General features: G+C 41.2%; 1 protein-coding gene and 1 long non-coding RNA gene across 5 annotated transcripts in view; one reads left to right on the top strand and one right to left on the bottom strand.

Moving 5' to 3' along the window:
• ANXA13 (annexin A13) overlaps positions 1-4,653 on the bottom strand; it is a 52,085-nt gene extending 47,432 nt beyond the window's left edge. Inside the window, exons 1-2 of one of the 2 annotated variants that reach the window (XM_025922860.2) lie at positions 4,564-4,653; positions 3,088-3,210 (exon numbers count right to left, since the gene is read on the bottom strand). In XM_025922860.2, coding sequence (XP_025778645.2) covers positions 3,088-3,210; positions 4,564-4,578 — 138 coding nt within the window. In that variant the 5' untranslated portion in view covers positions 4,579-4,653. Of the gene's footprint in view, positions 1-3,057; positions 3,211-4,563 lie in introns of those variants that run through there. The other variant, XM_086695017.1, reaches the window with a different exon arrangement.
• Positions 1-12,973, top strand: part of LOC147571853 (uncharacterized) — a 113,438-nt gene extending 100,465 nt beyond the window's left edge. For 2 of the 3 annotated variants that reach the window (XR_015246529.1, XR_015246528.1), the window contains 2 exons: positions 471-560; positions 1,642-4,820. This is a non-coding gene — a long non-coding RNA (uncharacterized LOC147571853). Of the gene's footprint in view, positions 1-470; positions 561-1,641; positions 4,821-12,874 lie in introns of those variants that run through there. The other variant, XR_015246532.1, reaches the window with a different exon arrangement.
• The last annotated feature ends 2,011 nt before the right edge of the window (positions 12,974-14,984 follow it).

The following is a 14,984-nucleotide window of genomic DNA, read 5'->3' as shown; positions in this document are numbered from 1 at the left end:
CCAGTTATGCCCACCATCACTGGGAATTTGAGTTCTGGCTGCTGTACAGCAGGGCAAGCATCTGCCAGATTCCATCCCCTACACCAAGTGGCCAACCGCCCCGCCCAGGCTCCTACAGTGTTAAAGCTCTTGTGTCAGTTTTTCAGTTTGCACGTTCTTCCTTCCATTGGTATATTTGTCCTTGGCAAACTTTCCCCCCACGTTTAAATGACTTTAAAATGGGGGCGCCTGGGTGGCTCAGTCGGTTAAGCGTCCGACTTCGGCTCAGGTCATGATCTTAGAGTTCGTGAGTTCGAGCCCCGCGTCGGGCTCTGTGCTGACAGCTCAGAGCCTGGAGCCCGTTTCAGATTCTGTGTCTCCCTCTCTCTCTGCCCCTCCCCCATTCATGCTCTGTCTCTCTCTGTCTCAAAAATAAATAAACGTTAAAAAAAATTTAAATGACTTTCAAATGACTGCTTTTTATCTTCCAGAGACAAGAAACCCCTAAAGCCAACATTGTGCGTGATTGTGTCTCAAATGCAGCCAACTTTGAGTGGGAGGCTTGTTTTTAAAGGAAGAAGGTATGCTTTAGTGCATGTCCTGTTTTGACATCAGAGGCCCTTTTTGTTTCCTTCTATACCCACGGTGGTGTTCAGGACTAATTTGGGGGGATAAATGATTTCCTGATAGGAGAGGTAGGACTATGTGGTCTCAGTTTCTTTCGTGGTTTCTTTAGGGTTTGAGAATCACACTTCAATGCACACTCTCGGTTAAAGCCATACTTACTTTATCCCAAACTCCCAGTCACATTTTTACTTCCCTCCAAGGCCTACCTTCTTTTCCCAGGCATCTGGACCTATTCCCACCTTGTGTGTGGCTCCTGGGTGTTCCTAATCCACCTGCCTCGGAGCTTGCCTGTTCATCTGCTCCAAGTCCCAAACTGTTTTCCATTTTAGACAATATTTACATTGGCTAAATATTGGCACAAGCAAGTCATAAAATGTGGCATGCTCACAAACACCGTGGCAGATCGCTGAGCAGATGTTCTAACATTTACAAGTTGGTTTTCACTTATGGACATTTATAATGACACCTGCTTTCATTGGCGGTATGCTGATCTGTTCTTGTAAGAATAGTGTTATGCTCCAGTTCCGCGTTTCTCAAACACAGCTGCACATTTCGAACCACCTGGGGAGCATTTGCAAATCCCAGTGCCCAGACCAACCACCAGACCAAGTAATTCAGACTCTCTGGGGGTAGAACTCAGGATTCAGTGTTTTTTAAAACTCCCCTGGTGATTCCAATGTGCGGCCAACTGTGAGCACTCATTCCCCAGTTTAGTGCTTCTCAGACTGTACTGTGCATAAGAATCACTTGATGATCTTGCTAAAACACAGATCTGATTCGGTAGGTCTTCAGGAGCTTTGGGTTCTGCATTTCTAACAAGCACCCAGGCCATGTAGATGCTACTACTAGTCCAGAGACCACACTTGGAGTAGCAAGGCAAGTCGTGCCTAGTGCCTTGAAAATAATTTTCCAGAAATTATTTGTCCTCTTGAGTTTGTCCATAGCTCCCTCCCTATTGCTCTGCCCATACGCCACAGCCACACTCCAATGGCGAAGGGATTTCACTATTGATTTCAATTTTCTATTTTCCTCCAGATAACGATTCTTCTGAAAACAACCCACACAAGAGAAGAGTCATCTGGCTAAATCTGAGCAGATTTTCCTGTCGATCTTATTTTTCTGTCTATGCACAAAGCTCACTGAGCACAAGGTTATGTCCTCTAGGCTAAGCAAACTCTTTGAATATTGCTTGATTAGCAAATGATAGTAATCGCGATTATTACTGCTCCAAATAGGTTAGTCACAAACACGATGTCTTCAGTTGAAAAGAATCATTAATGATGGCAAAGGGATTGGGGGGAAGCGCAAAACAAAAAAGTAAATTTTCAATTCTCAGAATTGGCTAGGAAGCCCTCTGTATCACAGCACCTTGGAAAATGTAATTTCCTGGCCAATATCCTACTGGCTTTGGAGTATTGTTTGTCAAGCATCTGTCTGTGCATCCTGGTCTGTGGACATATCCTTGGGACTTTGTAACTTTCCTAGTAGGCTTTTAAAATATGTATTTACTGCTGGTAATAACTTAAAAACTAAATATAAAGCATACTGAGTCATTAGGATGACCAAGGCTAGCACATGATTTCAACGCCTGCATTTGTGTTTCTATTTATGAATGTGTATATGCCGAATAGCCATATTTTAATTGTTGCAAGCGAATGATAAAAGAACAGAGAACAGAGGGAGGTTTAATACAAAAATCACACATTTTAGCCAAGAGAAGGCCCGATTGTTTTATAGGGAGTCTTACAAACAAAAGTTGCTCAGTTTTGGATAGAGAAACATAATAGTAGAACTAAGAAATCGTGCACCACATCATATTTTAGACATGCTGCAACACAGAAGAAACCACATTATAGCCATCAGGACCATTTTAACATTGAGTGTAGTCATTTAATCCCGGCAAAATAACATGGTCTATTATGCTAAATCAATAACATGCATTTATTTGCACATTAGCAACTTGTATTTTACTAGTATTTAATTTTATATATTTGTTTTGGTTATGTAACTGCTTCAAAACTACCAGCATTGTAGTTTGAAGCTTGTACATGTTCAAGTAACTTTCTAATACGAGTAATTCAAGTCATTACCAGGACAGTTTTCTGTCCAAAAAGGTTTTGCATTTACTTATTTTGAAACACAGTCTTAGAACATATTCATTCCTTGTGCAATGTTAAATTCCATTAGTATTTTCTAAAATGTCCTACTGGCCATGCTCTCCATTGTAAGGCACTGTTAAGGGGACACCGATGGGAATGGAAACTGAGCTCCTAGATTACATTTTTACATTAGCTACAAACATTGAAACAGACATTTGTTTGTGTGGGGAAAGATTTCTTTGCTTGGAAGTAATGCCTGATGATGACATTTTCAGGCCAGAGGATTGTGGAGGACCCACTGTGACAAGTCATTGGTGAATAATACTGGGCCCACGAGAGAGCCCAGTCATACCTATGATTTGGAGGGAAAATCAGTGCTTACAGGCTGTTGGGCCTCTGGCTCTCCATTCCCTGGTGCGTGGCTGAGAGGCTTCACGGCTGCCGAGGGTTGGATGTCCCCTTTGGGCAAATGTTGACTACCTTCTGAGAGGGAGTAAGACTGGCTCTGAAGATTCAAAAAAGAGATACATAAAAATGCTAGACCACTCACACAAGCCAGAGGCCCCATGGGGTTGACATTCAAAAGATGAAAATGTCCTCCTGAACTGCTATGGCAGGGACCACTTATTCCTGAGGCCCTCAGCAATATCTTAAAAGTAGGCTTCAGGGGCAGCTGGGTAGCTCAGTTGGTTAAGCGCCCGACTCTCAGTTTCAGCTTAGGCCACCATCTCACGGTTTCACGAGTTCGAGCCCTGCATTGGGCTCCTGCTGACAGTGCAGAGCCTGCTTGGGATTCTGTCTCCCTCTCTCTGCCTCTCTCCCACTCACGCTGTCTTAGCCTCTCTCAAAATAAATAAATAAACTTAAAAAAAAAGTAGGCTTCAGTTTCTCTGAAAGATATACTGAATGTAAGGCTCATAATCTTGACCGGCAAGAAAATGTTATCTACAGAAGATTTTAAATATAACACCTCCCCAAAGAAGATATTTGTAGGCTTGCAACCATTGAGTGCAAATTTAGTTTATAGCAAAGGGAAAAAAACCTTCATAAACAAAGCGATAGTTTACAGAACATTTTTGAATTTTTTTGTCTTTGCTTCTAGTTTACATACAATAAGTCATTTCTTGCCAGGGGAAGCTACAGTTGGTGCAGTAAAACCTTATTAAAATTTTTATTGCAACAGTTTTAGATATACATTTTTCAATGTAAAAAAAAATCACAATTTAACTCAGACCTGCCTTGTGTGTCGTTGGTTTCAAATTTTTAGTCATTAATAGTTTATAGACACAGTATTCACATGAGCGTAGACATTTCAGAATAAAAACCTAAATGTTAAGTCCATTCCTTGGATATCTGCAAATATCTGATTATTTGATGCTGCTTAGAACTAATACTGCTTAGAAATAATATTTTCACTTTTCAGTCCAAGTTATATGGCCTTGGCCTCATAGGAGTACTTTTGCCTTGGTTTACGGATATTTGTAACATGAACCTGTCTTCCCCACAAAACTCTTATGGGCAGAGCCTACCAGATTTTATGCAACTTTGCTATAACTAACAGCTTTAATCATACATTCCACAAACACGTATTAACCATTTGCTCTCTGTGGGGCACTGTTTACTATCTTGTTTTAAATACTTCTCTTTAGCCTCTCCTAAGAGATTTTTGACCAATGGAGAAAAAAATACATTCCAAATGCATTTTAAAAGCATGGTATGCTGTTGTGAAAACCAACAGTAAGGAGTAATCACAATGGTATAGTGCAAAATTATTAATCATGATTTCATAGTTTAAATTTCTCCACATGCTAACTAAAATGAAAACTTTGTTTGATTCCCAAAGGCAATAAATACTTACATGACGATTGCCCATTTTCGTTTTTCTAAGATAGTTGTTCTGTATTTCATTAAGAGATCAGGTCTCCTTCAGGCCAAGTTTATAATAGTTTTCCCAGGGCGTAATATCTCTTGTGTTTAATAAGTAACTTTTGGCATTGAATTTGAATACATTATTGGGGATGGGTAGGGAGTGGTGAGAGCTACAAATGAGCTTAAGCTTCCCAAGCTACTTTGTAGACCATCTTTTTAAAATAAAATATTTATTAATACATCAAGTATGGGCTTTTTAAGTTGAATAGAGAGCTGCTTTTCGACTAAAGGGCTAAACCTGTCTCACTTCTGGATTATTGAAAGGGTCATAATTTGTTTATTTTGGGTGTTTATTTAAAATTTTATAGCTTGTAATAATAAAAGCATTAACCGAACAAGACTGAAAAATCTTACCGTTTTACTAATATCACCATTATTATTACACAGAATCTCTTTTACACAGAATCTTTTTGAGGGCAACATTGAGTTATGTTAACATCATCTTTATAATCTAGCTGGGTTTTGAATTAAAAAGTAATATGTGCAGATGGTAGTATTTTTTCTAATAGTGTCAAAAGGTACTGTGAAAAGTAAATCTACTGACTTCCCAGGCCCTCCTCCCAGTGGTGGCTTCTTGTGAGTCCTTCCAGAAATTGTTTGCATACACAGCCATGTCTGCCTGTCTATTTACCTTTCTTTCTTTTTCTTTCTTTCTTTCTTTCTTTCTTTCTTTCTTTCTTTCTTTCTTTCGGCTGTGTTTTTTTGTTTGGTTTTGTTTTGCTTTGTTGTCAACACATGGGTTTATACAATGCATTCTTTTCCATGCCTTGTATGCTTCATATACTAAAGACATAATATGACACGGACACATTTCTTTTTCAGTGACCACATAGTAGTTTACTATGAATATGAACCAAACCTTACATCATCAGTCCACTCTTCAAGGTCATTTTGGGTTTTTTGTGTATTTTCATTTATACATCTTTGCCTGTGTGTGTGTGTTTATCTATAGAATAAAATCTAAAGATGTAATTGCTGGACAAAGAGTAAATGCATTTACAATTCTGACGGATCTTGCCCAGCTGTCCTCTGCACAGGTATTGAAACATTGAACTACTCTCAAAGTCCAGCTAACCCATGAGCCTGACTTCATTTTTTAAAATTAATTAATTTAATTATTTTGTGAGACTGACTTTTTTATTTTTATTTTTTTTTAATGGTTATTTATTTTTGAGAGAGACAGACATAGAATGCGAATGGGTTAGGGGCAGAGAGAGAGGGAGACACAGAACCCGAAGCAGGCTCCAGGCTCCGAGCTGTCAGCACAGAGCCCAACGCGGGGCTCGAACTCACCAGCTGTGAGATCATGACCTGAACTGAAGTCAGACGCTCAACAGACTGAGCCACCCAGGCACCCCAGAGACTGACTTTCTAAAGACAAAATGTATATCCCCCTAAAATAATATGCCAGTGTCCATATTTTTCTACATACTGGCCACACTAAATATGAGAGTTTTTCATTTCTTCTAATTTCAAAGGTGAAAAATGGTTATCTCAGTGTTTAATGTACATTCCTTTCTTTTGATATTCTTTTTGTTTCTATATAGCATCATTTTAATTTTTTTTTCTGTAAATTTTTACTTAAATTCTAGTTAGCTAGCATATAGTGTAATACTGTTTTCAGGAGCAGAATTTAGTCATTGATCATTTACATTCTTTTGATATTCTTGATATTATATATCACTTCCCTTAAAAGTCATTTGCATGAATTTTTCTGTGGTCTCCTTATGTCCTTTATTTTTATTTTGAGTTATAAGTCTTTTCGTTATTTATTTATAACAACATTTTATAATAAGATCTAGGCCTTTGTCAAATGTAACAATTATTTCCCCCCAATTTTTTGTTCGTCTTTTGTTTCTGTTTGAGTGTGTTTTGTGCATATATGTGTGAGTGCAAAAAGCGTTAGTTTTTATGGATGTATTGACTTGCTTAGAAAAACATCTCTACATTGAGATGATCAAAATTTCTTGTACATTTTCTTCAAGTTTTTTAATGGCTTCTTTTTTTAAGGCTTACATCTTTGATCCATTGTAATTGACTTGATGTAGAATAAGGAAAGAATGGATTCAGATTTAGTTTTGGTTATTCAATAAAGCCTAGATAGTTATTAAATAATTCATTGTTCTTCATCTAGCCCAAGATTCCATCTTTATTTATTTTTTTCAAGATTCCATTTTTTTAGGGGCACCTGGGTGGCGCAGTCGGTTAAGCGTCCGACTTCAGCCAGGTCACGATCTCGCAGTCTGTGAGTTCAAGCCCCGCGTCGGGCTCTGGGCTGATGGCTCAGAGCCTGGAGCCTGTTTCCGATTCTGTGTCTCCCTCTCTCTTTGCCCCTCCCCCGTTCATGCTCTGTCTCTCTCTGTCCCAAAAATAAATAAACGTTGAAAAAAAAAAGATTCCATTTTTTTATGCTAAATTCCCATATAATATAGTGTTAAAAATTCTGGTAGGTATATTAAATTCTGATTGTATATATTTATACTTTTGTTCTTTCACCTTTATCTATTGAGTGCCTTGGATGTGCTAATTGGTAGAACTATAACGGGGAGCAAGATAGATTTGAATTTTCTCTTCCTAGAATATAGTCCAATGGAGGAGCTATTCAAAAAACAAACCATTACAACATATTGTACAGCCTGTGAAGAAAATCAACAGGATGCTATGATAGAGGATAGTGTGTGTGTGTGTGTGTGTGTGTGTGTGTAATTTACTTTAAAAAGAGGTAAGGCTCTTCAAGGAGATAACATTTAAGCTGTGAACAAAAGGATGAGAAGGAACCCATCATTTGAAAAGAGAGTGTTCTAAATCAGATGCTCGTAGTTTACGCTGAGGATCAGAAATAAGAAAGAGCTCTGCTAATTGCAGGAAAAGAAAGATGGTGAGTGAGGCTGGATTCTACAATGCGCCAGGTGGGGGGACAGGTGCAGGAGGCAAACAAGACAAAACCCTCCTCCAGGAATTTGTGGTGAATGTGGGGGGAGGGGAATGACAAGAAGACATGAATTAGCAACTTAGACTTTGACCATTCTCTATGATTTTGGCCTTGAAGTGTCTAATTTGGGCTCTGTAGCCCAAATTGGGACTCCCAGCCCCAGACTTTTCAGGGACAAGTTGTCTAGCTCCATGTCTCTCTGCTGGTTTGGAACCACCCTCTGCGTCACTAACCCTTCCTAGAGTGCTTGATCAGTGAAGTCTCCCTCCCTCCCTTCCTCCCTTACCCCAGGCTGTCAAAGCTCAAAGTTCAGGAGGAACAGGGCAATTTCATGTGCAATGATCGAAGTGGAGATAAGTTCTGTTTAGGGCTCACAGGAACTGGTACAGTAGAGATATAGTTTATGGCCCCAGGGAGGTGAGATAGAAAGCTTAGAAGCCAAGTGAGAAGTTGACAGACCCTTTTATTTTTCTAGAATGCCACCACTATAGCCACCTCTTGATAATTTCACTTTGCCCATGCTCAAGTTTGGATCTGACTGGAACAGAGCTGTTCTAGTGTCATCTTCTTTCTGCTTCCCCAGCTGGATGGGCCCACAGGAAGGTGGCTGGAATAATTCCCAGCAAGAGCAGCAGGAAGAAGGAAAGGGAATTCCCTGTGACCCCAGGTCATTTCTGGGAGGTCCTCATGGTTGGGGGCCCAGCGGGAAAGGAGAGGATCTGCCTGGGAAAGAAGAGTAAGCAGACATTTTAGGAGAGAGGGCACAGAACAGTGAGGGAAGGGTTTTTGTTTGTTTGTTTGTTTTACTATCATCTTACAGATTTAGTGATTCCAAATTATTACAGGTGCCTCATATTTTTCTCTACTAGACCTCTACTAGGTCTGTTCATTTACATCTCTTGAACTTTGGTGGTTTTCTTTTTTTTTTTTTTTAATGTTTATTTATTTTTGAGACAGAGAGAGACACAGCAGGAGCAGGGAAGGGGCAGAGAGAGAGGGAGACACAGAACGTGAAGCAGGCTCCAGGCTCTGAGCTGTCAGCACAGAGCCCGACACGGGGCTTGAACTCATGAACTGTGAGATCATGACCTGAGCCGAAGTCGGACGCTTAACCCACTGAGCCACCCAGGCGCCCCGAACTTTGGTGGTTTTCAAAGTGGTGATGTCAGCCAAAGTTCTAATCTCCTTCTAACCTTATGGGTCTCCATAGCAAGTCATAGATCAGTCTTGTCAAAGAAAGTCTCTCCTTCTGTATCACCCACCAAGGTTAAGCTTCTAACACTTCTTAACAATGTCATTTATGGGACACCTGGCTGGTTCAGTTGGTTGAGTGTCTGACTCGTGATTTCAGCTCAGGTCATGATCTCACAGTTCATAAGATCGAGCCCCGTGTGAGGCTCCATGCTGACAGCATGGATGGAGCCTGCTTGGGATTCTCTGTCTCTCCCTCTCTCTCTGCCCTCCCCCCTCAAAGTAAATAAATGAACATTTTTTTAAAAAAGGTCATTTATAGGGGCACCTGGGTGGCTCTGTCGTTTAAGCATCTGACTTCGGCTCACATCATGATCTCGCGGTTTGTGGGTTCGAGCCCTGTGTGGGGCTCTGTGCTGACAGCTCAGAGCCTGGGGCCTACTTCAGATTCTGTGTCCTCTCTCTACCCTCCCTTCTCTCTACCCCTCCCCTGCTCATGCTCTGTGTCTCTCTGTCTCTCAATTAATAAATGTTAAAAAAAAAAAAAAAAAAAAGAGGAACGTACCACGTGAAGACACAGACACACGGGGAGAAGGCCATGTGATGATGGAGGCAGAGGTTGGCGGGATTCAGGGTGTAAGGTGAGGGACGCCAAGGACGGCCAGCCACCATCAGGAGCCAGGAAGAGGCAGGGAAGTATTCTTCTCTACAGGTTACAGAGGGAGCACGGCCCTACCAGCCCCTTGATTTTGGACTTCTAACCTCCAGAACTGTGAGACAGTAAGTTTCTGTTATCTTAAGCCACCCGATTTGTGGTACTTCGTTATAGTAGACTTGGGAAACTAATAAAACCTCTAAAAGAACAAAAACAAAACCCAAACTCACCAGCTGCTGCGATTACCGCAACACGTTGTGCTGTAGAATTTGTATTTTATAAAATTTCCGTTTCGAAAGACTTTGGGAGAATTTCATATTATGTAATCAAAAGACCATAAGTATTTCAGATTATTTTGTAGGCTTACCGTGCTCATTAAAATAACAAAAGCACATAGATGCTACTTTTCTAAAGATAGCAGTCAAGTCGCACATTTCTACAGGGATAATTAGCAGTATTTTATGGACGTCTGGTCACTTAGAGAGAACCCAAACATTACTGTTGATTTTTGGACTGATATTTTCCTCTACGTAAAAAAGCCAAAAAATGTTTGTCTTTTTGGCATGTTTGTCTGTAGTTGTTTTTCCCTCCACATTAGTTCATACATTTTCAAGTGCAGAGACAGGCCTGTTGCTTGACGAGTCTTTGCATTGTCTGTGTAGAATGGCTACTTGACTGAGACAAAAACACTGGCATCTGCAGGCAGTGATTACAGCTGCTGACAACAGCTGTATTTCCACACTCTTCTACTTTTCTAGTATTAAAGACGCTGCAGGGCGCCTGGGTGGCTCCATCGGTTAAGCATCTGACTTGGGCTCAGGTCATGATCTCACAGTTGGTGAGTTTGAGCCCCACATGGGGCTCTGTGCTGACAGCTCAGAGCCTGGAGCCTGCTTGGGATTCTGTGCCTCCCTCTCTCTCTCTCTGTCCCTCCCCTACTCATGCTCTCTCTCTGTCTCTCAAAAAATAAATAAATGTTAAAAAAAAAAAAACTTAAAAAAAAGACCCTGAAAGTAACACATTGTCCGGCAAGCATAAAAACAAACATCTCAAGGTATAAAAAGTCTTCTTAACTCAGTGACTGGCTAACCTGTACTTGTGTATTTGCCACGGGCAGGATACCGTGCTAAGCTAAGGACATGTGGACAATGTAGGACATAGGTCTTATGTTCTAGTAGGGGAAATAAAACATCCATGGAAGAAAAAATGCCTCGATTTGATAGAGCATTTTGTGGCAGAAGCACCATGGCACTGGGAGAGCAAAGACCTGGGTCTAGGGTGGTCTCTGTTACAACTTAGGAGTGTGCTCATATTAGAGTCATGCTCTCTCCGGTTCTTCGGTTACTGTTATATAAATGTAAGGATTGAACTCATCTCTACATTTACTGCCAGACCTAAAATACTACGAACAATTAGGAAGACCTATTGGGACTCTTTGGGTTACAAGTGACTCAAAACTTGGCTCATAATAACTTAACAAACAAGGAATTTATTGGCTCGCACAACTGGAAAAGTTAGTTAGCTTCAGGTGTAGCAGGATCCAGCTACTCAATACATATCCCCAGGATCTATGGTCTCTCTTCACTTCTCAGTTCTGCTTGCTTCCCTCTCAGAGGGATCCCCCTTCTCAAGGGCAAGAGGGCCATCCGTGGGTCCACATTTTCTTCCTCACAATTCCAAATCCAGTGAAAAGAAAATGAGAACTTTCCTTTCCTCCAAATTCAAATACACATCCTGATCTGAATCCCTGGTGCCAATTAGTACTCATACTCTCTCTGAGCTGGCCACCGTAGCTGGGGGGGACGTAGTGAGGACTGGATTTCACGTCACCTCTAGAGCTGAGAGAGGAGTCAACCCCACCTAAACCATGTGGTCTGAGAGTGGAAGAAGGGGTGGGCACCCAGAGAAAACTTGTGTGCTCTTAATGAAAGAAGGGTGAATGGATGGTAGACTGCTCAAAGCAAGAGATGTCCATTGCAGAGGGCCAACAGAGCAGCATCAGGGAAGTAAGAGGAGACAATGAAAGGGAAACAGGAGAGATCCTGAGGATGGGAAGAGAGGTGGAAACAGTAGCCCGGGGTATTTTGAACCCAGTGAGAGGCTGAGATGCGACACCGGAGCCTCCAAAAGAGGAACAAAGTGCACTTCCCTTGGAGCTGTCACTTCTGGTACAATTTTTATGCATCCTCTTGGGCAGCCTGCCTGTGGTTGGCCACTGCGAGGGACATGCTCAACAGCTGCCCGTGCACCCGTGCAATGCCCCCTCTCTAATGGCTCCATCCTTCCTGTGGATTTTGTCCTGTGAGCTTTGCTTCAGTGCTGGCTGATAGACAGGGCTCCACTGTCCGTCATTCCGTGAAGATGAGCCACCACGTTTGGCCTACACTGCAGAATTTCAGAACTCCACTTTCATTCATTAGCACATGTATCATTTGCTACATTGGGAGAATTATAACGCTGTGCTAAGCTCCATGGGGCAGAAGAAAGGAAGGTAGAAAACAAGGTGCTTTCCCTCCAAAAACTTAACATTACCTTTCAGTAGGGAATAAGATATAAAAAAATAGTAGGAAACCAGGATGTAATTGATGTACGAAATGACTACTACAGACTATATTATAGACTCTTATAGATGAATACAGACTAATACAGGCCAGTCTGTAACTAGTAGGTTACAGGGGTTGGGGAAGAAGAAATGGCAACCCAAAGGAATGAGGGAGGCTTTCATGGGGTCATGGGCCTCACTCTAGGAATGTGGAGTGGCCAGGGCTGGAAGGGCCTTGAGGGGAAGGGCATGGAGGGGATGGCATTGGAAGTGGTGAATGAGTAGGGAATGAGCCGGAGGTGGCCACAGTAGGCTGTGTTGAGGGGCAAGGGCAAACTGAGGAGCTTGGGAAGTTAATCTAGATGGGAATGCCTGCCCTTGAATTCCCTGCAAAGGGGAAGCTATGATAGAAAATCCAAGATTTCAAGTGCGAGTTGCCGGTGTTCAGTGCTGCCATCTTTAGTTATGGAACTGTGTAGGATGGAGCTGCTCTAGGAGGCAATGTGGGCACCCAGGTACCAGACAGCCTGCAGAGAGAAGAGTTTCGAGGGCAGGAGGAGGAAGAGCGCTGGATTTGGCTGAGAAGTCAGGGATGGAGCCGTTTGATCCATCCACACAGAGGGATGGTAGTGTCTTGAGATGTGTGTGGGCAAAGGAAGCAGAAAGAGAATAGAAAGCTGAGGTCAGGTCTTGGGAAGCACATTTGGAGGGTGGTGAGAAGATGTCAGAAGGTTCATCAGAGGAACAGAGACAGAAGGAGCAGAGACTAAGAGCAGAGCAAAGTTGGAAGACTGTGATGTCTCAAAAGGCAAGAATGTTTCAAGAGGGAAAGTAGTTAACGATGCTAAACGCACCTGAGAGAAATATGAAGCAAACAAAATGTCTAAAATACGTTTTAATTGTACAAATTCACCTTACAGGTTTTCAGGAATATGCCTGTCACCTGACTGGAAGCCATCTTTCCTCAGTGTTAGTTTTTAATGGCTAATTAATAATAAATAGATTCTTATTGAATTAATTTAATTTTTAAAGATTAGTAAATTTATTTTAATTTGTGTAAAGAGATTTGATTACAGTCAGAGTCGGTCTAACTGGGTTCAAGTAGAGCAGATAATGTCTCACAAGATCATGGAAGGACATATAGTTGTCCCCGGCCACCTCACCCTCAAGGCACTCTGCACCATGTCGCTTCTCTGGAATAAGCTTTTGTCTTTATGGCCTTTTGTGTTTATAACTGTAAAGCAAGGGGGTTAGACCAGTACCTTGTAAGGTTCCTTCTATCTTATAATCAAAGACTACTTTGATTATAAGATTTCAGGTAGGACAATTTATTTAGTCCTTTCTTACTGAGATGTACTAGCATCAATGAAAAAACTTTTGTTGGTGTTGTTCCAAAGATTTGCTAATCTGTTAGCATTGCCTGCGTTAATGTGCAAAAGAATATTTTTATTTCTGACTTTTCATTTCGTGATTCTGGGCCAAGCAGTGGCCTATTAGGAGCAGACTCCTATTACTTTCATGCCATCTTTTAAAGCCTGTTCCATGTTAGAAATCAAATTTTGCTTTATAAGGTACACAGTGACTAAGATACCTGAGATAAGATGTCTTTGCTCCCCCCACCCACCCACATTTTGGCTCTGTTTTCCTGGCTGACTTCAAGACCTGAACTTTTTATAAAGAAGGTACATATTGAAAGTTATTTGTTCCGAGGCCCTTTGCTCTTTCAAGGACCACAACATGTGTGGGCTCCCCTCAGGAGCTTTATAAACTTTATTTGATGATGTACACATGGCAAAAGGTAGACTACTGCAGTGCCATAAAAATTGTTTTCAGCCTGCATTTCAGATCTCTCGAATATTCCAGATCTATCTTTAAATAAAGCCTATAGAACAGTGTGATATTAGTTATGCATAGTAATAGCAGATAAATAATTAATAGAACAGGAAGCTAATAAATCACCTGCTGACCAATATGCCATAGAAAACATAGTTGCCAAGGGTGAAGTGATAAAGGTTACACATCACTTTTTAATGGATAACTAAGTCTTTCTAACCTTTCCTGAGAGTCAAGACTACTTACAGAGATGGAATTCTCAGAGTAACAATGGAATCAAGTGTTACGGGGAATTTAATTAGTAATTAGGTACAACGATGTATTTTATTTTCCACAATTTCATTTTTAAAACTCCCCCTTTTCATTCCACTCACATTTATCAGCCACCCCACCCCCCACTCCGCCCCGCCCCGAGAAGAGCAAGTTGAAATTTTGTGTTTCATTTCTGGGGTGCATGGTAAGTGGCTAGAAAACATGAAACCTTTTAAATTAGCAGTGAGGGAAGATACCTAGCCAGATGCTAATCACCCAGGGATGTTTAAGAGCTAGCTGAGAAAACCGACACATGGACAAAGTGATTATGTGCTAAGTAGATGCACAAAATGAATGGTGGTAAGAATTGAAAAAGACACTCCCCGCACCCGCCCCCCCCGCCCCCCGCCGTGCTAGCAAATATAAAAATCCCATACGGATTTTTTCTAATCCTTTTCTATGTAATAATATTCATTTGTTGTTGATTCAGTGTCATCAGGAGAATTCTGGTGGTTGGAGGGAGCCCTACTGAGGCAAGTGCTTAAAACTAATTACCACAATAAAGACTATTAAAAGGAACATTTTTATTTGGCTGAAAAGATAACACAAAAACCTTGTAGAAAAATCAACTGCATTGTATAGACATGTGGACATCACTCAAGGTCAACAATAGTGAAACCCCAGGTGGCTAATTATAGATATTGTATATGTTGCAGATTTTTTTTTTTAATTTGGTAGAATTTTGTCCACAGCAACCACCCCAGGTAAGATTATACTGTGGTAGCTGAAGAGAATCTAGGTGCCTGCGAGGCCAGAGAGGACTGGAATGGAGAGGAAAGCCAGAAGTCAGTGTTCTTTGGGTTGGAAAGTATGCTGGTTAAATTTATGTTTTAACTTGACTGGGCTAAGGGAAGCCTAGATGGCTAGCAAAACATTATTTCTGGG

The sequence above is a fragment of the Puma concolor genome, chromosome F2 (genome assembly GCF_028749965.1).
Source record: "Puma concolor isolate L17-30 chromosome F2, mPumCon1.1.hap2, whole genome shotgun sequence".
Taxonomy (NCBI): Eukaryota; Metazoa; Chordata; class Mammalia; order Carnivora; family Felidae; genus Puma; species Puma concolor.
Note: the sequence above shows the minus strand (reverse complement) of the source record. Positions and strands in the feature narration are given on the sequence as shown.